We start from the raw sequence: 26,532 nt of genomic DNA on the forward strand, positions 1-26,532 counted from the left end.
GATTATGGAGCCTGGTTACAACTCTCTTGTAACAATACATCCCCTCTTGTTGCCTACATGTTTCACCATTTTTCCAAAAACAAAACTCTGATCTTCCTGGGCAGGGTCTCTTCTGTTATCATATTTCTGAGTCCTCCTAGGTCATATTTTATCATAACCTCTTAAGAAAAAGCACCTATGTTTTCATTGATCTTAAAGGTTTAACTCTAAAAGCAATAGCAACTGTCTTGGACAGTCTAGAATTCTCTCTCAAGCACATGGAGAATGTGAAGCTTTTCAAGAGAGGAGACTAAAGTGGATACCTGTTAGCTCTTCCAGTAAGGCTTGTGTCTATAACCTTGAATGGTGCAAACAAGAGTGGACATAAATTATATAGAAAAAGAAGTGGAATTGCTTTATTGGGATGACATTGGTTAATAAAATTTATAGATTTCAATAATACATCATCTATATATTGCATTATGTGTTTACCACCCACAGTCATATCTCCTTCAGTCACCACATATTTTGGTCTCCTTTACCTTTATCTGCTTACCCCCTTCACCCATTCCTTCTGGTAACTACTAAGCTGTTGTCTGTATTTAAGTTTTTGTTTGTTTGTTTTTTGCTTTCAATTTAGTATCCCACACATGAATGAAATCATGTGGTTCTCAACTGTTAACATCTGACTTATTTCGCTTGGCATAATGACCTCAACCAGATTTCTGTACCTGTTTTAAAATTTTATATGAAAAACAAGTCTATGCAGAACACTAAATGGGTACTCATATTATTAGTCTAATATTAAGCTTATCAGATAGGTCCAAAAATAATCAAGGGCATGGGTGCCAGAACATTCTATTAATAGAGAGATGATCTAATCTTTCCAGAAAGATATATGTTCACCTTTGATGAATGAATAATATTTTCATAGTGACTTCTTAATGTTTAGCTATTATTGTGACATCTGTTCTTCATTTCGATGGTTCTTTATTAAGATACAACTATAAGAGTCAAAAACAGAGATCAAGAGGTAAAGTCAGTAATAAGGAACCATTTTTTCAAAAATTCACCAAGAATCCACTTCGTTCTAGGCAACTAAAAAAACAGCACAGAATGGAGCACTGGAACTCCACCCTGGGAAGTGGCTTCATATTGATGGGGATTCTGAAGGACAGTGGGTCTCCTGAGCTGCTCTGGACCACAATCTCGGTCCTGTACATCTTAGCCCTGACCAGCAATGGCCTGCTGCTCCTGGTCATCACAATGGATGTCCGGCTCCATGTGCCCATGTACCTCTTCCTGGGGCAGCTCTCACTGATGGACCTCCTCTTCACATCTGTTGTCACTCCCAAGGCCCTCGTGGATTTTTTCCGTAGTGAAAACACCATCTCCTTTGGGGGCTGTGCCCTTCAGATGTTCCTGGCACTGACCCTGGGTGGTGCAGAGGACCTCCTACTGGCCTTCATGGCCTATGACAGGTATGTGGCCATTTGTCATCCTCTGACCTACATGGCCCTCATGAGGCCAAGGGTCTGCTGGTCCATGGTGACCATATCCTGGATCCTGGCATCTCTGAATGGTCTAGGACATACCTTGTATACCATGCACTTTCCTTTCTGTATGTCCCGGGAAGTCAGTCACCTGCTCTGTGAGATCCCACCTCTGCTGAAGTTGGCCTGTGCAGATACCTCCAGATATGAATTCATGGTGTATGTGACAGGTGTGACCTTCCTGGTGCCCTCTCTTATTTCTATTCTTGTCTCTTATGCACTAATCTTATTTACTGTGCTCCACATGCCCTCAAATGAAGGGAGGCAGAAAGCCCTATTTACTTGCTCTTCCCATCTGGCTGTGGTTGGGATGTTCTATGGAGCTGCCATGTTCATGTATATTCTGCCCCTTTCCCACCACAGCTCCCAGCAAGACAACACCACCTCTGTTTTCTACACAATTGTCACTCCAGCCCTGAACCCCCTCATCTACAGCCTGAGGAATAAGGAGGTTATGGGGGCCTTGAGGAGGACCCTAGGGAAATATGTGCTGTGGACACACCCCACTATTTAGGGATGCTTATGGTTTGATTCCAAAATCCATTCCTGTTCAAAGTCAGAAAATTTCTAAGAGTCAAATACTCATGATAAAACACCATAGTGCAGAGTATATCTTTTAATAGGAAAATGAAAGAATGTAACTTGACATGTCAGATGCTCTTTTATTTTTTATTTTTAATATATATATATATTTTATTCGCTTGATATAATTTACATAACTTCCAAATTCACATATTTGACTCCTTTTACCCTATCCACTTCTCTGCTTGTTTGTCCTGTTTGTTTATGGCTTTTAGTTTTATATCCCACATATAAGTGATATCATATGGTTTTCAATTTTTTTTCTGTCTGGCTTATTTTGCTTAGCATGATTATCTCAAGGTCCATCTATGTTGTCGCAAATGTCAGTATTTCATCTCTTCTTATGGCTAATATTCCATTGTATATATGTACCACAGCTTCTTTATCTAGTCATCTATCATAGGACACTTCGGTTGCTTCCATGTCCTGGCCACCGTGAATAATGCTGCTATGAACATTGGTATGCAAAAATCTTTTCGGATATGGGTTTTCAAGTCTTAGGGGTAAATACCCAGTAGAGAGATTGCTGGATCATATGATAGATGAATTCTTTAGACACTTCTCCCAAGAAGACATACAAATGGCCAATAAACATCTGAAAATATGCTTGATATCACTAGCTATTAAGGAAATGCAAATCAAAACCACCATGAGATGCCATCTCATATCTGTTAGCATAGCTGTTATCAACAGGACAAGTAATAACAATTGTTGGAGAGGATGCAGAGAAAAAAGAATCCTCATACACTGCTGGTGGGACTGCAAATTGGTACAGCCACTATGGAAAATAGTATGGAGTTTCCTCAAAAAAATCAAAATGCACTTTTAAAGCTTCTCTTTAGGAGGTAACTTATAAGGTATGAATAACATTTATTTTAAATTTACTCTCTATTTTCCCAGGTAGCAACTGAATTAAATGGAGCTAGGGGCTTTGGCCAACTTGGGACAAGACCCCTGACCTTGGGACTCCAAACAGAACAAAGTAAGAGCCAAAGAAAAAAAATTCAGATGAAAGGCTTAAGTAAAGCCCATACATCAGGGGAAAGGACCTTGAGATTTGTACAAATTTTAGACCAACTCACTTTGCTAAAAGATCATGCAGGCAGCCTAGTTTAATGCACAGAGTAGTAGAGGCTTGCATGTACTTGCTTCATGTTCACACCTCCTTTTTTAAAACATGAGTCATAACAGACATTTTGCCATGGAGACACTCAGATATTTTTTTATTTGTCTTTGCTTTTGTTTTTGTTTTTGTTTGTTTGTTTTTGACATGAGAATTTTTTTTATGCTGCCTAAAATCCAAATATTACTGAAATGAATAAAATAGAAAAGACAACTCATCATAAAGATCCACGGTAAGCAACTATGCTTATTCTTTGGCAATAGACAAACACAGAAATAAAACAAAACTGGGTTTCCATTATCTCAAGGTTGTCTTGAAACATCCCTACAATTGCAAAGGGTTCATATGCTTGATATGTGTGGCTGTGTGCATCTGTGGATGTATATTTGTGATGAAAAAGGAGAAGTCAGCATGTAAATTCATTTTCTAGTAGCTTAAATATGCTGTACTACTACCATTGGTTTATAAGACTGGAAATATTTACACAAAAGCTGTGAGTCAGTTTGAAACTTCAAAATAGCGTGGTTCATCAAGCAAAACTTTTTTTTTTTTTTTTAGGTGAGGCAACCCTTGGTTGACCTCATAGATTATAAGGACCTTGTCAGTTTATTTTTTATGCCTACAGCACCTGATCATCCTAGGTGGTTTCCCGTCCAAGTACTAACCAGGCTTGACCCTGCTTAGCTTCTGAGATCAGACGAGATTGGGTTTGTTTAGGGTGGCATGGCTATAGATGGAACTACTTTTGAGAATACTGTATTTCTTTGCAAATTTGCCTACTTTTATCTCTTTTTTTTTCAAAAATGAAACAGCACTGCTTAATCCTTAACACTACAAGGTTCTTTTCAAAAAATTAATAAAATTAAGAATACTAGAGATAGACAAAACCAACTGAAATCTCCTTATGCAGAGATAAACTCTATACATATTTAGATACATTCTCTTCCATTTTTTTATTCCCTTCCATTTTTAATGCATGCATTTTATTGACATATGCATGTAAAATAGAGATTTTTATTCATTTATTAATATAGAGATTTCTTTTTCCACCCTCCCTCATTGTACAGAGGCAGTATAGAGCACTGACAGAGCCTGGGGTCAGTTGTCAGAGTATCAAGATTTGAATAAAATACACTGCCACTTATTTATACAGTAAGTAGTTTCCTAACACCTATCCACAGTTTTGCTATCTTTGGTTTGTTACCTGGGGTCAACTGTGGTCTGAAAATATTAAATGGAATATTCCAAAATAATTCATTAGTTTAAATTGCATGATGTTCTAAAGTAGTATAATGAAATCTCGTGCCACCCTGCCCAGGATGCAACTCATTCCTTTGTCCAGCGGGTCCTCACTGTAGACACTTCCTGCCCTTTAGTCGTCTTGGTTATAAGAATGACTGTTGTAATATCGCAGTGCTTGTGTTCACATAAGCCTTATTTTACTTAATAATGCCCCTGAAGCTCAAAAGTAGTGATGCTGGTAATTTGGATATGCCCAAGAGTAGCTTTCTTTAAGTGATTGGGTGAAAGTTCTAGACTTAATAAGGCATTTTATCATCTCACATTATCACAAGAAGAAAGGTACCAGGTATACACAGTATAGTATGATATTTTGAGAGAGATTACATTCACTTTTATTAGTTTACTGTTTTAATTCTTTTATTTTATTATTAGTTGTTAATCTCTTACTGTGCATAATTTATAAATTGAACTTTATCATAGGTATGTATGTATATGAAAAAACAATATATATAAGGTTCGCTACTATCCATGGTTTCAGGCATCCACCGGTCTTGGAACACATCCACTGAAGATAAGGGGGGATTGCTCACTTTGAGCATGTTACTTAACCTCTCTGCACCTGAGTCTGCACATCTATAAACTGTAAAATGTCAGTAATAGTAAGACCTAATTCATAGTTGTTGTGAGGATTAAATAAGTTAGTAAATATAAATGTAAGTCATTTAGAATAATAGCTGGCATATAATAAAGTTTATCTCCTACATAAATAAATAGCCTTGAAAATACGTTTCTGTAGTGACAATATTACATCATATGGATGCTTTGTAATAGAATCGGCTATTTTAACATAATTATAAATTTAATGCTGGTGGTGGTGCTGATGTTGGGGTGTGTGTGTGTGTGTGTGTGTGTGTGTGTGTGTGTATGTGTGAATAAAAACTCTCTTAGGTGTGTGACTGATTTTTTCCTTTAAGATAAATTCTTATGAGTGAAATTACTAAAAACCAAGGTTTAAAAAAATCAATTAAAGTTTTTGATATAAAGAGAGACTGATTTTTTAAAAATATTAAATATTTTGCATTTTTACCAGCAACTCATAAGAGTACTTAACCCACCACACCTTTTTCCCATGTTAAATTTAACATATAGCCTTGATTTGATTTAACACTTAAATCTATTGTTTTGATTTGCATAATCAATTTATATTTTTCTAATTGAGTTTTCGGAATTCTTTACAGATTAGTGACACTGATACTTTGTTATACTAGTAGTAATAACTTTTTTTCAAATTTGGTTTTTGACTTTTTAGTATCTCCATGGTAAGGTTTTTTGGACAGAGAAGTATTAAAAATATTTATGTTGTAAAATCTATCTATCTCATCTTGTTTTCTTTCAGTGATTTTACTGTTAGGACATAGTTTTCCATTCTATCTTTTGATAACAATTTATGTGTTTTATTTTTTCTTAATAATTTCACAATTTGCATTTAAATTTTATGATAAATTTCTAATTTATCTTGGTAAGGTAAAATTTTAACCTTGTTTAGATAGCTGTCATTTTCCTAGTAATGTTTTAAAATAATCCTTCCCTTTTCTGTTAATTTCTTCTCTTTCTTTTATCACATATTATGTTCTATAAATATAGTATTAAGCTACATTTCTTGGCTATTCAGTTCCAGCTTCCTTAACTTTTTCTGAAGATATTTAATTCTGTCATCTACATCATAAGAGCTCACTGGTAATTAGATCACGAATATATTAAACTTATAAATTAATTTGTATGTTTGGCATTTTTTTTGCAATACTCAGCTATGTCTTCCAAAACAAAATACACGACTTCACTTCCTAAACCCAATCTCGGTTCCTTTCTTCAAATGACTAATTTACACCTTAAGTTTCTTTTGATGACCTTATTCCATACTTCACTTGGAATAGAAAGTAGAGTACGGAGTAAGAAAGGGAAAGGAAGTAAGAAGGAGAAGGGTACACATGTTTGTATCCACACATTCATGCCCTGTTTTTTTTCCCTTTGTGACTGTCTACCAAAGGCTGACCTCTCCACCAGTATTCTAGATCACATGTCATTCACCTACCAAAAATTTTGCTCCTGCAGACTCCCCTTAATCTGAAACTATTTTCTTTCTTCTGGATCATTAACATAAGGATACAAATAAACTCTGATTATCCCATCATAAAGAACCCTTTTTATGACTCCACAGCTTCTTTAGTTACTGACCTATTTTTTTCAGCTTCTTTTCAGAGAAAAAAAAATCAAAAAGCATATTTATGCCCACTTCTCCATTGATTTACTATTCACATTTTAATCTACTCTTAATCAAGCTTTGATCTCTTTCCATAGATCTGTTCTTCATCAAAATTATCATTGATGTTTCAAATAAAGTGGTCATTTCTATATACTCTTCCTTGAACATTTTAGCAATATTGGTACAGTTGACACTTCTTGTCTCTTGAAACTTCTCTTGGTTTCCAGATTCCATACACTTCTGATTTTTCTCCTTATCTTAACTCTCCTCGCCTTATTGGATCCCCTTTTCTTTCTGAATTCGGAAGTTCCCCATAGTACTAATATGGATCCCTCTTTCTCTTCATTCAATAATCTATTCCTGAGTAATTTCATCTAGTTGCATAGCTTTAAATACCACCTAGATGCTTTTAACTTCTAAAGATCTGACTGGTTCCATAAACCATAGCACTCATATTTAATTACCTACTTGCCATATCTAATAGAAATTTCAAACTTAATTCAAAACATAACTCTTGATTCATTCTCCTACTAATCTGTTCTTCCCTCATTCTTTGCCATCTAAATCAATAGCACCACCAGCCACACAACTAATCAAATGAAAAACTTAAATATAAACATGGTACTCTCTTTTTGTCTTACTGCTCCAACAAAATAAAACCTGTTAGCTTAATCTATACAATACATTCCAAATATGTGCACTTCTCTCAGTCTCTCCTACAAGTATCTTAGCCCAAGTCACCATAATCTGTTGCCTGTTGCTCTGCAATAGCTTCCTAACACATCTTTCTCTTTTCGTTTTTTTTCTACTATGATCTATTTTCTCCCTAGCATACAGATCGACTTTCATAAATATAAATCAGATCCTATCACTTTTCAACAAGGATGCACATGATCTTATACCTGCCTACCTTAAATTTAGTCCATATTCGAAACTGTGCGGCCTTACACTCACTCTAATCTAACTCTATTGACCTTGCTGTTCATTACACAGTTCAAATTGTTCCTGCTTTAGGTCCAATTAGTAGCTATTCTCCTAGCCTGTGATGTTCTTCTGTCAAATCTGCTTGGCTTACTACTTATCATTCAGATCCCATCTTAAAAATCTTAACTTCTCAAAGAGGTTACCAATCTAAGTGGCATGCACCCAAACTAAAAGCCATTACCATACGCTGTGTTTTATTTTCTTCATTACACTTTTCATTATGTGAAACTCTCTTTTATACTTTAGTTACTTGCTTACTCTCTGTCTCCACCTTCCAAAATGAAAAGTCCATGAGAGCATGGACTGTGCTATGTGTATGTCATAGCTTCTTGTCCATAGAATTTAGGTATACATATACCACCATCTCTACAATAATGTAAAAAGATACATGTATGTGAGTGCATATGCATATCTTCAGTGAAGAAATAGAGGAATATACCATGTTCCTATATAAAAGTATTTAATATTTTTGTGTAGAAATGTTAATTTTTTGCTATATAATCTATAAATTTAAACTAGTAACCATCAAAATTCTAATGGCACTTTTTTAAAAGTTGATTTTGACAAACATAGGTAGAAAGCATATGAATTATCAAGAAAATAGTGAAATAGAAAAATAAGAGTTTTGTCCTAACACATAAAGCTACAATAATTAAAATATAAGAAAACGAGTACAGTAATTGACAAATATGCCAATATTCCTATTGAGATTTAATATATATTATGGTGGCATTTGAATTATTGGAAAAAGAATGACTAATTATGATATTAGAACAAATGGCTAAATATTTAGGGGGAAAATGTACCATACTAGCTCACATATACATATTCTCCTAAAATAAATTCCAGATATTTTAAAGATCTATCTAATGGTTAAAAAGAAAGATCCGTGTCAGGCTGCCCACTCCAGATTCATGTCCCTCTGGTTTCCCAGCACTTATATGGGGCCATATGATTGAGTTTCCGTAAACAGAATGTGAATAGATGTGATGTGTGCTCCTTCTAAGCCACAAAACCTAGCATTGGACAATCTTTTGTTTTCAGCTTTCTGGATACTGGCATGCAGGATGACCTTGTAAGCTCCAAATAGCAGAGTTTCTCTCAGATCGTGTCCACACACCTGCCACTCTATCCCTCGACTAGAATTTATGTAAGTGAAAAATTAACTTCTGCCTGTTAAGCCACTGAGATTTGGGATCTGTTAAAGCATAATCAGCAAACATATCCCTGGGGCAATGTTTTTTCACAAACTAAGTTTTACTGGAACACATTGATTTTTGCATTGCCTATGACTTTTTTCCCACAGCAATGACAGGATTAAATAGTTGTGATGGGGACATTATGGCCCACAAAGCCTAAACGATTAGCTGACTCTTTAAAGAAAGTTTGGGGATCCCTGTGTTAAAAGTATTATCTTACATAAAAGAAAACTAGAACTAGGAAATAAATAGGAGGATATTTATTACTTCAGGGATGAGGAAAGCCTCTTTTAGTGAAAAGAAAAATCTTGGTGCTCATCCTCACTTACTCTCTTACTTCCCAACCCACTTTTACCTGGTCAGTTTTCAACTTAGAGGTCACCTCTTTAGCAAGCATTCTATGTAATTTCTAAAAGTCTTTAACTGTCATTCCCTTATTCTTCTGTCATAATCTTTGCAAAGATCAATAATGACTGAGTTGACAAATTCAATAGCCTTTATCTATATATATAAAGCTCTGAGACATTTGAGAAATCTTTCCTGGAAGCCCTCTACTTTCACCACTTCTGACACACCTTTATGCAGGTTCACCTTCTATTTCTCTGATTATTGCTGCTCCAGGCTTGATTAACTACTTTTCATCCACCTTGAAATGCTGGTAACTTCAAGGTTCTGTCTTGGATTCTTTCCTACACCCATACTCTAACATCACGTCTCATCCAGGGCTGTGCTTCAAAATTACCTTGAGGCATTTTTACAAAACATTGTATTACCTTCGTCTTTGCAACCCTTATGGTCTGCAGTAGGACCAGGCACTCGCATTTTAATAGAACTCCTTTAAGATTGCAATGCATGTGCTAGGTTTTCTGGTTAAAACTGGCACACATCTTTAGATGTGTCAGACCTCACTTGCCTTTATTTGCGGCAAACTTCTAAATCTATTTCTCCAGGTCCTATCACTCTTCTAAACTCTAGCTTTATTTGTTTCTTCAAAATGATATTTCCTGAGCAACCACAATGGCTGAATACATTACTACAAGTGATAATATAGAGATTAACAAAGTAGCCACAGTCTTTACCTCCATGGAATTTACAGTCTATTAGAGGTGTTGGACATTAAGCAGTAATTACAAAATTCATTTATATAAAGACCATCTCATTGCCTAAAAAGCAGTGTACAATTTTTAGTGTGCTTAAGAATCACTTGGGGCTTATTACAAATGTAGATTCTTGAATCAACTGCCCTACCCCATCCTGTACTGAGGAATATTTTCAAAAAAGCAACCTGGGAATTATTTTAAGTCATAATATGCAAAACTATGGTCTATATCATAAATGTTTTACCAAAGCACAAACCAGTGTCCCATTTCTCCTTTTCTTTGTCCTCATTTTCCATCACTGTTTCATAAATTCCTGAATCTTAAGTATTTTGAGAATTACTTGCCGGGCAAGTGATTTCTCTTTCTTTCTTTCTTTCTTTCTTTCTTTCTTTCTTTCTTTCTTTCTTTCTTTCTTTCTTTCTTTCTTTCTTTCTGTCTTTCTGTCTGTCTGTCTGTCTGTCTTTCTGTCTTTCTGTCTTTCTGTCTTTCTGTCTTTTTTTTAGAATTTTATTTTATCATTAGGTTCAAGTACACAGTACATTGGTTAGACAATTATATGGTTTATGGAACGATACCCGATTATCACTCATCTGTCTCTACACACAGCCATTACATTTCTGCTGACTACGTTCCCTATGCTGTGCTCCCTATCACCCTGACCATCTCTCAACTACTAATTTGTGCTTCTTTAATCCTCACTGCTTATTCCCAGCTCCCTTATCTCCCTCTCCTCTGGCAATCACCAGATTGTCCTCTATATTTAAGAGTCTGTTTTCAATTTTTGTGTTCTTTTTGTTCTTTAGATTCTATATATAAGTGAAATCATATGGTATTTATCTTTCTCTGTCTGACTTATTTCACTCAGCATAATAACCTCCAGGTCCATCGCAAATTATAGGATTTCATTTTTTATGATTGAGTAATATTCCATTGTGTATATGAACCATATCTTCTTTATCCAATCATCCGGTGCTGGGCATTTAAGTTGTTTCCATATATTTGCTATTGTAAATAGTGCTGCCATGAACATAGGGATGAATAGATCCTTGCGGAGCAAGTAATTTTTTTGAACAAAATTAGAAGCATTTCTCCATCAAGACTCTGTCTTACTCTTTTGCTTTATATTTTACTATTTTCCTAATGTTACACATACTCTTAAAAATTTCTACCACTTGTTATTCCTTAAATGTGCTCTCTTTTAAATTTAAAAATTGCTAAATTTAGAATTTAAGGCCATGTTATAAATGTAACACCATGAAGACCTTGCTTTTTATGTTATATTCCCAGTTTTTAGAAATATACTTGGCATAAATAATAAGTATTCAAAATATGTTTGGTAAGTGCATGCAAAAATTAAGGTAATTACTTCATTTGCCAGAAATACATTCTCGTGTTTGTGATAATTTTGTTTATTTGGCTCTTAGTTTTTGGTATATAGTTGTATGTCTACTTGTTTTTATTTTTATTTTATTTTAAAATTTTAATTAGTTTAAAGTATATAGTAACAGTGCATTGGTTAGGCATCTATATAGTTAGTAAAATGATACCCCTAATTGCTTCCTCCTTACCCTGACCCTCCACCAAGCCAATGTATTCATGCTAATTGCATTCCCTATGCCATGCTCCCCATCCCCATGACCATCCATCAGCTACTAATTTGTGCTTCTTTATTCCTTCACCGCATTCTCGCAACTCCCGAAACCCCTCTCCCCTCTGTCCGTCACCAAATTGTCCACTATATTTGTGAGTCTGTTTTTCATTAGTTTGTCTTTTTATTCCTTAGATTCCTCATATAAGTGAAATCATATAGTGTTTAACTTTTTCTGTCTGATTTAAATACCTTCTAGGTTCATCAAAACAATATTTTTTTTCCATCCCCTTCTTTTTCATATGTAAGCGTCTTGTTTTCTTATCCTTTCAGCCACTCCATCTTTTGGTTGGAGCACTTAATTCTTTTCCATTTAAGGCACTTATTGATAGGAAGTAGTTGTTACCATTCTTTATTCCTGTTTTTGATACATGTTTTTTTCTTCTTAAAGAAGTCCCTTGAACATTTCCTGTAATTCTGGCTTGGCGGGGATAAATTCTTTATTTTATTGTTGTCTGGGAGGCTCTTTATCTGTCCTTCAACTGTAAATGATAGCTTTGCTGGATAAATTATTCTTGGTTGCATATTCTGGATCTTCATCCTGTCAAATATTTTTTGCCAAGCCCTTCTGTCCTGTATAGTTTCTTTTGAGAAATCAGCTGCCAGTCTTATGGGTATTCCCTGATAAGTAATTATTTCTTTTTTTCTTGTTCACTTTGGCATTTTACTTATGATGTGTCTTGGTGTGGGCCTCTTTGGATCCCTGATTTTGGGAATTGTCTGAGCTTCCTGGGGTTTTATGTTCATTTCCTTCACCAGGTTAGAGAAGTTTTCCATCATTATTTCTTCAAACAGTTGTTCAACATCTTGATTTTCTTCTGTTACACCGATCAGATGAATATTTGGAGCCTTAATAGCATTCCATATCCTCCTTAAATTATTTTTATAGTCTTGGCATCTTTTTTCTTGCCATTCTGATTGAGTGTCCTGATTGACTTTCCTGTCCTCTAGATAGGGCATGTGATACCCTTCTTTATTCACTTTGTTTATTCCTTTGTTTATTCCACTTAATATACTTCTCATCTTGGATAATATGTTCTCCATTTCAGACTGGTTCTCTTTTATAATTTCCATTTTCATTTTTATCTCTTTATTGGAGTTCTTTACACTTCCCAAAAGTTCATTGAGCATCTGTATAACTAGTGTTTTGAACACTGTATCTGTTAGATTACTTGACTCCATTATATTTGGATCTCTGTTCTGTTCTCTCATATAGTTTCTGCTTCTTTGTCTTCCCATTTGGCTGTCTTTCCATTTCTGTTTCTTTGTATTAAGCAAAGCTCCTAAGTCTCCCAGTCTGTGGGGATTTGTGAAGTAGCACAGTCTTGAGAGGTGCTCAGCTACAGGCCAAATTTAGCTCAAGCCTCTGCCCCTCCAGGGCCATCTGTTAAGATTCAGCAAGCAATCCACAGATGCTGTGCTTATAGTTGCCTCAAAAGGCCACACCAGAAACTGAGGCCAGCTGCCTCCACCAGTGTGAGTCTCAGCAAAGAACACCTGACTTGCTGAGGATTCACCTGGATGTGGCTTGAGTGGGGCCTAAGTTGGGAGAGGCGGGGTTTCAGGGAATCCTCTGGGCGCAGCAACCTCTGTTATCCAGTTTGATGACGTCGCAGCTATGGCTATGTCCTGCACACTGGTAAAGGGGAGGGCTCATCAGGAAACAATGGATGCCGCCAGCACTTCTGTACATTGCGAGTCCCGCCTCGGCCCTCACTCTGACGACGTCTTCTTGTAAGTCCCTGGTGACCCCTGTGCACAGCCAAATTAGCACTGGTGCTCAGAGTGAGCAGGTCCGTCACCATGAAAATCTGCTTGCATATGTGGCCCTTTTAAGAGCTTCTGCTGCTTCCGCAGCCTCCATCTCACTCAGCTGCTTGAGACACGGCAGCCCTGCGTCCTCGCCCCCCGTCCAACCTTCTGCCGTTGCGGGGTGCTTTCTTGGATTTCACTGTAGTTGTATGGCTCATTCATCTAGATCCTAGGTGATTTTTCCTTGCTGCTGCTCCTTGTTTCCATCACAATTTTAATTTGATCACCAGAGGGATGAACAGAGCCTCTATCATCTCCGCCATTCTTTTCTCTCCGCATGTCTACTTGTTTTAGTGTTAGCTTATATGGGCTTGTAGAGTAGTGACTGTTTACTTTCTCGCCTTTCATTTCTTTCCTTTCTTCCTTTTACTCCCCCTTCTAACCCCTCTCCCATCTGGCAACCATCAACATGTTCTCTATATCTATGAGTTTCTTTCTGGTTTGTTTGTTTATTTTGTTCTTTGGGTTCCACATGTAAGTGAAATCATGTGATATTTGTCTCTCTATGTCTGACCTACTCCACTCAGCACAATACTCCATGTTGTTGCAGATGACAAGATTTCATTTTTTTTTATGACAGAGTAGTGTTTTATTGTACATATGTACCATCTCTTCTTTATTCATCTGTTGACATCCAGGTTGCCTCCATATCTTGGCTATTGTAAATAATGCTGCAATAAATGTATGGATTCACATGTCCCTTTGAAGTAGTGTTTTGGGTTTGTTTAGATAAGTACCCTGAAGTGGGATTACTGGGTCTTTTTCTCTCTCTTGTTATAGTCTTTTTTTTTCTTTTTTTAAGTCTATTTTGTCTATTATAATTAGTGCAACTCCACCTTTTTTTTTTTTTTCATTTTCGTTTTCATGAAATATCTTTTCCCATCCTTTTACTTTCAGTTCATGTGTGTCTTTCAATCTGAAGTGAGTCTTTTTTAGGCAGCCTATCTAAGGGTCTTGTTATCCATTCAGCTCCCCTATCTTTTGATTGAAGTATTTAATCCATTTGATTTAAAGTAATTGTTGATAGATACGTAGTTATTGCCATTTGATTATTTGTATTTTAATCTTATTTCCTTCTTCCTTCTTCCTCTTCCACTCTTCCTTCCCTCCCCTTCCCTTTCCTCCTCTTTCTCCTCTTCTTCTTTCTTCTTCTTCTTCCTCTAACATTCAATAGTAATGAACTCTTGAGCTTTTTCCTTTTTGAGAAGCTCTTTATCTGTCCTTTGATTCTAAATGATAGCTTTGCTAGGTAGAGTAATATCTTGGTTGTACATCCTTGATTTTCATCACTTTGAATATGTTCTGCCAATCCCTTCTGGCCTCCAAAGCTTCTGTTGAGAAATCAGCTGACAGTCTTATTGGAGCTCTTTGTAGGAAACTAGCTGCTTTTCTCTTGCTACTTTTAAGATTCTCTCTTTGTCTTTTACCATTGGCATTTTAATTATGATGTGTCTTGTTGTGGGCCTCTTTGGATTTGTTTTGTCTCTTTGTGCTTCCTGGGCCTGTATGTCTATTTCCTTCAGCAGGTTAGGGAAGTTTTCAGTCACTATTTCTTCATATAGGTTTTCAATTCCTTGTTCTCTCCTCTTTCTGGTACCCCAATGATACAAATGCTTGATGTTGTCCCAGAAGCCCCTTAAACTATCCCAATTTTTTGGATTCTTTTTTCTTTTTGCTGTTATAATTGGGTTCTTTCTGCTACCTTATCTTCTAAATCACTGATCTGATCCTCTGCTTCATCTAATCTACTGTTGATTTCCTCTAATATAGTCACCATTTCTGTTATTGTATTTGTCATTTCTGACTGAGTCTTTCTAATGTTTTCTATCTCCATTTTTATGTATTCTATCTCTTTATTAAAGTTCTCAGTAAGTTCACCTACTCTTCCCCTAAGTTTATTGAGCATCCTTATAACCAGTGTTTTGAAGTTTGCATTTGGTAGATCGCCTATCTCCATTTTGTTTAGTTCTTTTTCTGAGCTTTGTTCTATTCTTTCAACTGGGACATGTTTCTTTGTCTCCCCATTTTGGCTGCCTCCCTGTGTTTGTTTCTATGTTTTCGATAGAGCACCTATGTCTCCCAGTCTTCATAGAGTGGACTTATATAGTAGATGTCCTGTGGGGCCCAGTGGCAAAGTCTTTCTTGGTCATCTGAGATGAGTACTCCAAGTGTGTCCTTTGTATGAGTGTGTGTGCCTTCCCATTGTAGTTGAGCATTGATTGCTGTTTGCATGTTAGTGGGAGGAATTGGCCCTTAGGCTGACTGGTTGTGAGGTCTGGCCAGTGAGGAGGGGCTGACCCTACAGAGCAGAATTCACTTTAACAGGGCTCTGGTGTTGCACAGTCTGCTCTTTGGGTATGTTGTCCTCAGATGTAGCTGTGGGAGGTGCTTCATCTCTGAAGCCGGCCACCAGGCACACCAACCCCTAGGGCTCTGGCCAAGCCTCTGCCCTGCCTGGAGCCATCTGGCAAGAGTCACCAAGCAATCCACAGATGGCCCCACACACACTTGTCTCAGAGATGCCTCAAGAGGCCAAACTGCTAACTGAGGAAGGCTGCTGTTGGTGCCAGGCCTGCGGCCACTCATCAAAAGGTACAGGGCATGCTGAGGCAAGACGCTGCTTATTTTGATTTTGGGAACCTTGGAGAGATTTTAGAGAAGTCTGCAGCATGAACTAAGACAGGCTGTTTGTGTAGAAAAGCCATTGGAAACAGCAGGGTGGGCCCACAAGTTGGGTGGGGCAGGGTCTCGGGGAATCACTTGTGCAGTGCGAACAGTGTTAGCCAGGGTTCTGGAGACTCAGATACAGCTGCCGCCTGTGTCTATACATCAGGAGGTGGGAGGGACAGTGGCTTCTGCCAGCACTTGTGTCTGGGAGAATTCTGTCCTTCTATCTGTCATCCTAAAGCCAGACAATTCAGTTCCTCCCCGTATATCCATGCCATCTGTCAAGGTTCTGTCCCAGCGATGGAGCTCAGAGCGAGTGAGTCCATTAGTGGGTAAGTCTGTGCATAGGCTCTTTAATAGGAATGCTTGAGACTCCAACATTCTCACTCAACTACAATCTCTTCTGGTTTTCACAACCAGAGTTGTGAGAACTTCCATTCCTGACACTAGAACCTTGAACTGGAGAGCCTGGTATGGGGCCAGGACCTCTCGCTTCTCAGGGGGGACCCCCATAGCCAAGATATCCCTCTTGATTCTCCACTGCTGCCTACTGGTATGGGACCAACCTGTTCTGTGTGCCCGCCCTACCTCCCAGTCATGAGGTGGGATCTTCTGTATGTCCCCTGTTGTATGATTTCTGTTTAGATATACTTTATGTGACTCCTAATGATGCCTGTTCTATAGTTTAGTTATAATTTCGATGTGGTTGAGGGAGGAGGCAAACACAGTATTTACCTACTCCACCATCTTGACCAGAAGTCCATAGATTTCTACTTTCAAAAAGACTATTTTGTGGTCACTTTCCTGCCATCCCCTTGGCACCCTTGTTCCTCAGACTGTAAATGATGGGAATCAACATGGATGTTGTTACTGAGTAGAACACAAGATCGCTTTATACTTTCATTCATTATTTTAGAGTATGGCACATGTAGGCATATATTACTGAGCTATAGAAGAAGACAACAACAGGAAGGGAACCACAGGTAGAGAAGACTTTAAGCTGCTTTTCCCCAGACTGCACCTGGAACATAGTGGCGATAATATTCCAGTATGAGACAAGAATCAGGGAGACAGGAGCTAAGAGGATGAACACGCCCATGGAAATGATGGCCATTTCTGTGCTGTAGATATTTGCTGAAGCCAGCTTCAAGAGTATATGAAATTCACACACACACACAAAATGTCATGTTGGTGGAGTAGTGCAGAACTGCGTATAGAACTGCACTATAGTGCTGCTAACAGTGCATCCTTCCATTTTTGTAGGTTTGAGAAGCAAACAAATTGATGTTGCTTTAAATGAATGAGATTTTTATGCTGCAAACTGTTTGATAATATTTATTTTATGAGGGCTGATTCTTTTAAATCATATTTACAAAATAATCCTAAAGAAGCATTCTGAGCAAGGAATGGAACCTTAAAGGAAGATGTAGTAGTCTGTGATCTTGGTCCTTAAAGAAATTCTGTCATTTGTTTTCAATGTGAAGAGGGTGCTGAAAAACATCAGTAGAAATAGCTGCTTCGTTGCTTATTGCATTTGGTAGCATCCTTAGATATGCCCTCATCTGTCCTTCACACTTTTATCTCTCATTGCACAAAGCCCTCGGCAATAGTAACACTAATTATCATTAATTGGGCACTCTCCTGGTACCAGTCATTATTAATAGTTTCGTTATATTCAGTTTTTATTTTAAATGCTTTTTTAAGTCCATATAAGGTAGTTATTATTATCCCCAGATGATGAAACAAAGACTCAGAGACTGGTTCCCCTATGCCTTCCTCACTTGTTCTGTATTCTGCAAAGTTTTTTCTTTCCTACTCAAAAGCTGGTTGTAGAGGAAGTTAAACTTTCACCCAGTTCTCTCTACCTATTGCCCACACTCACTCTTTGAAGACAACCCATAGACCTTCTTCATTTTAAGGGTATTAGAGCGAATCCACTATGGTAGAGCTCTGGAGGTACAAAATTAACAGTAAAGGCATATTTTAACAGATATTTTTATTCATTTGGGGATTCTTGCCCAAAGGACAATAAAATAATTAAAGGAACAAATATCAAGAAAAGTGATAAAGATTATTTGAAGAAAATTTGATTGTATATGTTGAGATTATCATGCTAAGTGAAATAAGACAGAAAAAATTGAGAACCATATGATTTTACTGATATATGAAACATAACAGAAAGCAACAAACAAAACAAATAAATAAATTCATAGACACAGACAACAATTTAATGGTTACCAGTGGGAAAGAGAGAGGTAGATAAGGATAAAGGCAGTCAAATATGGTGATGGAAGGAAATTCAACTTTGAGTGGTGAACACATAATATACATATGACATATAGTGGAATTGTATACTTGAAACCTATATGATTTTATTAACTGGCACTCCAGTAAGTGTAATAATAAAAGCAACATTTGACTTTTCTATGAAATTAGGTAGTCTCTCTGTCTGCCTGCCTATTCATCCATCCATCCATCCATCCATCCATCCATCCATCCATCCATCCAAGTATACAATCTGAATGATAAGAGCTTTCCTAAAGATCCACATAAAAAATTATAAAGAAAAATGCTAACAACCTTGATAATTAAAAAAAAAAATCAGACTTTTAGAGAGTGGATACCACTATAAACAAAATTTTAAAAATATAAATCTGAGAAAATATTTGCAAAAAATTTAACAGAAAAATTTTTATTATTCTTAATATATAAATACTGTTTAAAATCAATAATAAAAGACATATTGTCTATTCCAAAAAAACTTAGCAAAGAATTTAATTATCCAATTCATAAAACAGTATTTAAAACTGAACAATAAACATGAAACAAAAACATGCACATTAAAACAACAAATGAAATATCATCATTGACTTTTAGGTAAAATTTAAAAGGATATTGTATCCAAGTTGGGTGACTAGCAAGATGACTATGACAGGTTATTAAGTGGAAAGTAAGCCATCAGATTCTGTGTGATGTATCACTTTAACTTTTTTAATGGAATATTTTTAAAAAATGGAGTGTGAATGGGCGTGTTTGTTTGTATATACATGTGTATTTGCAGTGTGTGTGTATTTCCACAGGCATTTTTCCTGCAGTGAGAGTCCACTGATCATGTACGGCCCTCATTTGTAAGGAGACAGTGTATAGCTCACTGATTGGCGATTGGGACTCTGCAGCTAAACTGAACGACTTTGAGTCCTGGCTTTTCTAGTTGATGCATGACCAATAGCCAACTACTTAGCTTTTCTGTGCCTAGCTTTTCTCATCTATAAAATGGTGACATACATAATACATATCTTATGGTGTTTATGTAGAGATTAGCTTTTCCTGCAAAAGGAGGGGCAATAGGTGTCCACATCCCATGCAGTCACTCTAGTATTCCTGATCAATAGCTTAATCCTCCCCATACGAGTCGCATAACAGGATTCATGAGGCTATTATTCCTCAGGAGAAGCAGCAAAAAAAAAAAAAGGCACATTCTCTTTATTTTTTTATTATTTTTTAAATTAATTTTTTTATGGTGACATTGGTTAACAAAATCCAATAAGTTTCAGCTGCACACTTTAACAGTAAGGCATAGATATATTTACACTGTGTTCACCTCCCACAGTTAAATTTCCTCCCCCTTCCTCCCCTCCCCTACCTCTGTTAACCATTAGTCTATAGTGCATATCTAACAAGTCTCTGTTTATTTGTCCGGTTCGTTGTTGCTTTTAGGTTTATATCTCACATACAAGTGATAAGATGTGATTTCCAACTTTTTCTGTCTGGGTTATCTCACTTAGCATGATTATCTCACGATCCATCTATGTTGTTGCAAATGGCAGTATTACATCTCTTCTTATAGCTGAATAATACCCAATTGTATATATGTACCACAGCTTCTATTTAGAAGCTAAATATAAAAGAGAGAGAAGCTGGAGAAAGAAAGGCAAACCTCAGCCCAATGAACAGAATTAAGATTTCAGACATACTGAAAGGATTTATTCCCCCAAATTATCTTACCCACTCTCATCTGGAGAACTGACATGAGATGAACACAGAACACTGGGGTCAGTGATGCTGTTGTAGCCGCCAGCCCCCAAAGACTCACGGACCACTAGAACTCAGTGAGTTATAAGAAACACTCATTATTCAGCCAGCTGGGTCTGCCAGGGGTACGCAGACCCCAAATTAAGCAGCAGCAAAATGCAGAAGTACAGGGGTTTTAAGCCCAAAATCCTATTCTTCTGTCTAAACACAAAGGTCTATCCTTCTTCTATTCATTATCTGTCAACCCACAGGTCAGGTATGCAAGTGGGAGTACAGAAGTAGAAAGCATGTTATTAGAATGTTATGTTCTTCTAATTAAAAAGCTTATGTTTCTATGGTGATAGTTAAACAGAGTTAAACAGTAATTTCCTGCAAGCAATAAATTTCTAGCAGTCATTTTTCAGCCACCACAATGAAGAGATCATTTAATGACTGAAGGAAGCTGTGCTTTTTGCCTTCAGCTAACTTATATCCTCATAGGCAAACTCCACTGCAGTTTATGAAATATTCTGAAGATTGAGACATCATCTGGGCTATGAGTCTTATTCTATCCCAAGCCAAGGACACCGGTTTATTAAGATCCCAAATTCACCATGGAACCAGTCTGAAGGATTTTGCTGGAAGGAAGTCTTTCAACTTTAGCACCTAAGAGTCATTGTAAACAGCACAATTCTCTGGAGCAATCAGTGCTGTTAACTTTTTTAACCTTTCTACAATGAGAACTACCCTGGGGGCATTTTTAAAAATTGTAATCACAAATTAAGATAAGATATCTGAATCTTATCTGATGTCAGGTACTGTTTCTCAAACCAATCTAAGGACCTTTGGAGACTCCAAGTTCTCTGTCAGAGTTTTTTGAATAGCATTTTTAACTAACCATGGTAACATGAAAGGCCACTGACATCAGTATATTCTGCCTTGTCTGGATTATTCCTTCCAAACTGAGAACTGCCAGGGGATTTCAGAACCTTTGTCTACAGTTGTATGCAAAATGCTTTAATTGCCAATGGGGGAAAACAAACAAAATAAGAGGTACAAGATGCAGTTTAAGATGCCATGATTGTATAATGCAGGCTTTATTGTAGCTATTTAAATACAAAAGTGTTGTAAGAACAAAGTCAGCATATGACACAGAACATATGAACAAGTCCAATTGAGAAGTCTTAGATTTCTCACCAAAATCCCTCTTTCTTGAGTCTTCTCCCATAATCACAGAATTGCTTAGGTCAAAGACTTTTTCAAGAATATTTTATTTCTAAATTTTTCCATTTTGCACTTCCTGTCTACCCACATGTCTTCCTAGCTCCTCTGCTTCCTCACTTATATAACCTTGCTTGTGACCATCTCTTTCCCCTGGGCTCAGTCTTACTGATTGCTTTCCTTGCTTCCATGCTTGTCCATCTACCACCCATTCTCTATACAACACTTGAAATGACCTTTTAAAATATAATATCAGGATAACTTTCTATTGAACATAAAATAAAATCAATCACCTTTTCAGGACTTCCAAGGCTGTAATGGGTCGGATTGTGTCATCCAACAAGATATGTCTACGTGGAACCACAGAATGTGACTTTATTTATTACAAAGGTCTGTGAAGATGCAATTAAGGAAAATCTGATGATGAGATCGCCCTGGTGAGGATAGACTCTACCCAATGACAGATGCTTTTTTAAGGGAGAAGACTGAGAGGGAAAAAGGCATTGTGAAGAAAGAGGCAGAGATAAGAGTTATGCTGCCACAAGTCAAAGAATACCCCGAACACAGAAGCTGGAAGATGCAAAGAAGTCTTCTCTCCTAGAGCCTTCCGAGACAGCAGAGTGTACAGATACCTTGATTTCAGATTTTTGGCTTCCACATCTGTGAGTTTCTGTTGTTTTGATCTACAAGTCTGTGATGATTTGTTATAGCAGCCCTAGGAAAGCAATGCAAAGGCCTTACCAACCTGGCCTCTGCCTGTTTCTGTGATCTCGTTCATTACTACTTTCCTTGTCACTCATTACCTACAATCACTGACCTTTCTCTGTCCTGCTCTCAAAAATCTCATTTCCATCCAAGCCATTTAAACTCTGTTCTCTCTGCTTGGAAGCTCTTCCCCAAATCTCTCCTTGGTGGGTCCTTTATCCTTAACCTTCTCTTCGCAGTACAAATACTTTTTCTAAGTTGTAACACATCCTTTAACTAAATTGTCACCTTCTCAGAAAGCCCTTTCCTGACCACCTACTTAAAATTGCAACCCACCATTTTTCATAGCAATATTTACCATTGGACACAATATGTGTTTTGCTTATTTGTTTATTTATTTTTATTATCTGCTTCTAAAATGTAGGTTCATTAGGGATAAGAATTTTGAAAACTGTTCATTGCTTCATATTCAGTACCTAGGAGAGTTTATAAATATTTAATTAATAAATGAATTAGATATTAATTGAATAAATAAACTCAAAATTAAATAAGAACAGCCACTATAAAAACCAGTATGGAGGTTTCTCTAACAATTAAGAATAGAATAACCATATGACCCAGCAATCCGTCATCTGAATATCTACCCCCAAAATTTGAAAACATTTATCAGTAAAGTTATATCCATCCCGATATTCATTGCACATTATTCACAGTGGTCAAATGATAGTTGGATAAAGATGTGGTACATATATATGATTGAATATTGCTCAGCCATAAGAAAAGATGAAATACTACCATTTACAACAACATGTATATATCTTTAGATTATTACGCTAAGATAAATAAGTTGGACATAAAAAGTTGAGAAGCACTTGATTTCACTCATATGTGGGATATAAGACAAAGCAATAAATGAACAAGACAAACAAAAAGAGAACTGTAGACACAGACAACAGTTTAGTGGTTACCAGAGAGAAAGGGGGGCAAATATATGGTGATGAAAGGAGATTGGACTTTGGGTGGTGAACATAGTGCAATATACATATGATGTATTATAGAATTCTATACTTGGAACCTATATAATTTTATTAACCATTGTCACCCCAATAGCTTTAATAAAATAAAAAAGGAAACATGTGTAGTTCTGAGAATGTGGTGACTTCAGTAGCTTGTTAGTTTTTCACTTGTTGTTATTCATCTTCCCTCTGCTGCGTGGTCATTAATAGTCTGGCATGCATCCAGGGGAAGATGTTATCATTTAAAAATATATGTCAGTATCTGTTGTTTCTTACCCTATTGACTCCACCATTTCTCTACTGATGTCAATTATATTGTTTTTATATAAATCAAAGATTATTCCAATTATGTGGTATGACTTCCTTTTTACTTAATGACAAGCAAGGAGAAAGAGGTAAGGTGAGCTTCTGAATGGTCATGAGGCAACAGCATATCTAAAAGTAATTACTATTATTTATAACATAGCTTCTCAAAGAATTTTTAGTGCAGGACCAGTTTTTTGTTCCTTGTGTCAATGCATACTAGTGTACCTAATTTGAAAAGAATACACATCACATGTACATAGTGAATCTTGTATTACATGCATTTATTCTCCCATGAGGAATCATTCTATACATGATGCACTCAATTCAGCAAGGACATCACCACATGGAATTAACAGCATTAAATACTCAGGACAGACCATGGACACTGAAGCTGATTTTTATCAGGGCCGTCTCATTTTCTCTGTTCCATGCCATCCTTCACTCATAATCACTTCGTTTGAGGTGTCTTAAGGAAAGGTCATGAAGTGAGAACTGAATTCCAAGTTGAAATTGCTCTGAGTAAAAGATAAAGTGCTCCCATCATTTTCTCACTTTGTGAAAGAATGCTTCAGATATGGTTAGCAGCCCTATTTCAATATGACAAAATCCCTACAAATGGCTCCATGACAGGTGGGTGTGATGAGTCAAGGGATATATGTAAGTCTGGAAAGTGAGGTACAAAGTAATGGAATATATTTGTCATTGGGCATCTTCCAGAAGAAGTGGAGAACCATGGTGGGAAATGGGAAGGGCAGCAATGGTCCCCAGCTATGTTTTGTGGCTCACAGGCCCCGAAACCAGAGATGGGAATTGGTAGTATTCATATATACCAATCAAGTGTTGGATAAGTTCACTTAATATTTGGAGCTAGACCTTTAGTTGAGTGTTGGGGAGGAGATAACAGTGATTTTGTTCCAAGGGAAGGGCACTGTAAATGCTGAACATTGGTGAGAAGCTACAGGTAGGTCTCCGGTGGTGCTTTTGCCATCACACAGGGTTATAGCAATAGTTAGAAAAGACCAAAGTGGCCATTTCATCCCATGGAACAGTACCCATCTTCTGGGATTGCTTCTTGTATGTCAGCCATTCTCTTCCACATCCCCTCAAAGAGAACTTAATGGGTACTGGCACACTCAAATCTGAAGAAGAGAGAGAGAACATGTCTGAGGGGGTAGAGCTGTAGTATGGTAGTGTCACAGGGATTTCTGACCTGACAGTTCTGATGTAGGCAGGTGGCTTCTCAATTATAGTTCCTTCAAGCCATCTATTGTTCTTGGAGTGTAGCAGTGTGTGATATATAAAAGATGTTTGCTGGAATATGAGATCGCATACATTGTCTGTGCCAATAGATCCTCTATGTGTGGACAAATTGGTTATAGCAATATTTGGAGACTCTACAGAAAACAAAAACAAGATTCCATACCAGAGCTTCAAAGTATCATTACTATTTTCTCAAAGGAATTGTAGATGTAGCATATTGACATCCAGTTGAATTTTAGGACCTACAGATGGCCGTTGATGATTTTGGCATGGGATGAGTTTGACAAGTAACTGTGGAGTTTAGAACTGAAAAATAATATCTCTGGGTGGTAATTGATTAGTGAACCAATAATGCAATGTAAGTGAAGATTCTGTTTAACTTTTAAAAATATTTATAGAATACTTAAATATAATTTATGGCATAATATCAAAAAAGCAGTTTTGAGACAAATGAGCTGCAACTACAGCAAGTAAGCATGATAAAAATGCAGTAGTCAAACTTTAAAACATCTTAGATGTACCAGGGTACCAGTATGACCCTTACTGATGTATCAGCCTAGAGATAGTTCAGAGAGAAAGCTGTTAAAGATGTTGAACCACTTTGGAATGTCTTCATCTCACAATTGTGTATCAGTATAAATGTCATTGCCTCTGAGAGGCTCTATCTTCCAAATACTTTCCTAAATGCCTCCTTCACATCCTTGTTCCTCAGGCTGTAAATGAATGGGTTCATCATTGATGTTATGACTGAGTAGAACACGGAGATGACCTTATCCCCCTCATTCATTTTCTTGGAATTTGGCCGCATGTAGGTAAATATTGCTGAGCCGTAGAAGAAGACAACAACTATGAAATGAGAACCACAGGTAGAGAAGATCTTGAACCTCCCCTGACCTGACTGTACCTGAATCACAGTACAGATAATATTCCAGTAGGAGAAAAGGATAAGGGAGAGAGGACCAAGGAGGATGACTACACCCATTGCAAAGATGGCCATCTCTGCTTTGTAAGTTTCTTCTGAAGCCAACTTCAAGAGTGCAGGAGGTTCACAAAAATAATGATTAATTATGTTCTGTCTATGGTATGAGAGACATAAAGTAAATGTCGTGTCTACTAGAGACACCAGTGTACCACTGGCCCAAGATCCTATGGTCAGCTGGACACAAACCCTCTGTGTCATGATAGTAGAGTAGTGAAGGGGCTTGCAGACAGCCACATAGCGATCATAGGACATCACAGCTAGGAGGGAACTCTCTGTAGCTCCAGCTACTAGGAAAAAAATCATCTGTATTGAACACCCAGCAAAAGAGATGGTCTTTCTCACTACCAGCAAATGGAATAGCATCTGGGGGACAATCGTTGTAGAGAAACAGAGATCAGTAAATGACAGATTTTTAAGGAAAAAGTACATTGGGATATGAAGTCGAGAATCAGTGTGAATCAGCACTATGATGAGCAGATTCCCAAACACAGTCAGCAGGTAGATGATGAGAAATACTATAAACAGCACGGTCTGGGTCTGCAGATCTGAAGAAAGGCCCAGCAAGATGAATTCAGTAAAATAGGTTTGGTTTTCTGTTCCCATTGATGTTTATTCCTATTACACATCAGCATAAATAGAGAAATCAAAAATTGACATTGATGGAGCAACATATTCTGAAACTGAAGATCTCATTGGAAAAACAAATGTGTCTGATTTTTAAAAATTCTTGTGAACATTTAAGACACTCGATTTCCTAATATTTCCATCCATAAGTTCCTACCAAAGCTGTCTAGAAAAGGATGCTAACATATTTGATAGCTATGTAAAAATACAGAGTTCTCCCTTTAGTAGCATGCTTGTTTTTTTTTTTCTTTTTCC

The 26,532-nt window shown here is 37.0% G+C and overlaps 2 protein-coding genes across 3 annotated transcripts; one reads left to right on the forward strand and one right to left on the reverse strand.

Moving 5' to 3' along the window:
• The first annotated feature begins 1,095 nt into the window (after positions 1-1,095).
• On the forward strand, positions 1,096-3,078 carry LOC107506907 (olfactory receptor 2AG2-like). 2 transcript variants are annotated; one of them, XM_016137854.1, is made up of 2 exons: positions 1,096-1,460; positions 3,015-3,078. In XM_016137854.1, exons 1-2 carry the CDS (start codon positions 1,096-1,098, stop codon positions 3,016-3,018), a joined length of 369 nt encoding a protein of 122 aa, XP_015993340.1. In that variant the 3' UTR covers positions 3,019-3,078. The 2 variants fall into 2 exon arrangements, with proteins under 2 accessions (XP_015993340.1, XP_015993339.2); XM_016137853.2 differs by lacking the exon at positions 3,015-3,078 and having other exon boundaries at positions 1,096-2,046.
• Positions 3,079-25,332: 22,254 nt separating this feature from the next.
• LOC107506908 (olfactory receptor 2D3-like) lies at positions 25,333-26,256 on the reverse strand. Its single transcript, XM_016137855.2, has one exon. The coding sequence runs from the start codon at positions 26,254-26,256 to the stop codon at positions 25,333-25,335; it is 924 nt and encodes a 307-aa protein (XP_015993341.1).
• Between the last annotated feature and the right edge of the window lie 276 nt (positions 26,257-26,532).

The sequence above is a fragment of the Rousettus aegyptiacus genome, unplaced genomic scaffold, assembly GCF_014176215.1.
Source record: "Rousettus aegyptiacus isolate mRouAeg1 unplaced genomic scaffold, mRouAeg1.p scaffold_m13_p_5, whole genome shotgun sequence".
NCBI lineage: Eukaryota > Metazoa > Chordata > Mammalia > Chiroptera > Pteropodidae > Rousettus > Rousettus aegyptiacus.

Bases quoted from the DNA above. Each gene is read 5' to 3' on its own strand.
- LOC107506907 (XM_016137853.2), top strand. From the start codon at position 1,096: ATGGAGCACTGGAACTCCACCCTGGGAAGTGGCTTCATATTGATGGGG.
- LOC107506908 (XM_016137855.2), bottom strand. From the start codon at position 26,256: ATGGGAACAGAAAACCAAACCTATTTTACTGAATTCATCTTGCTGGGC.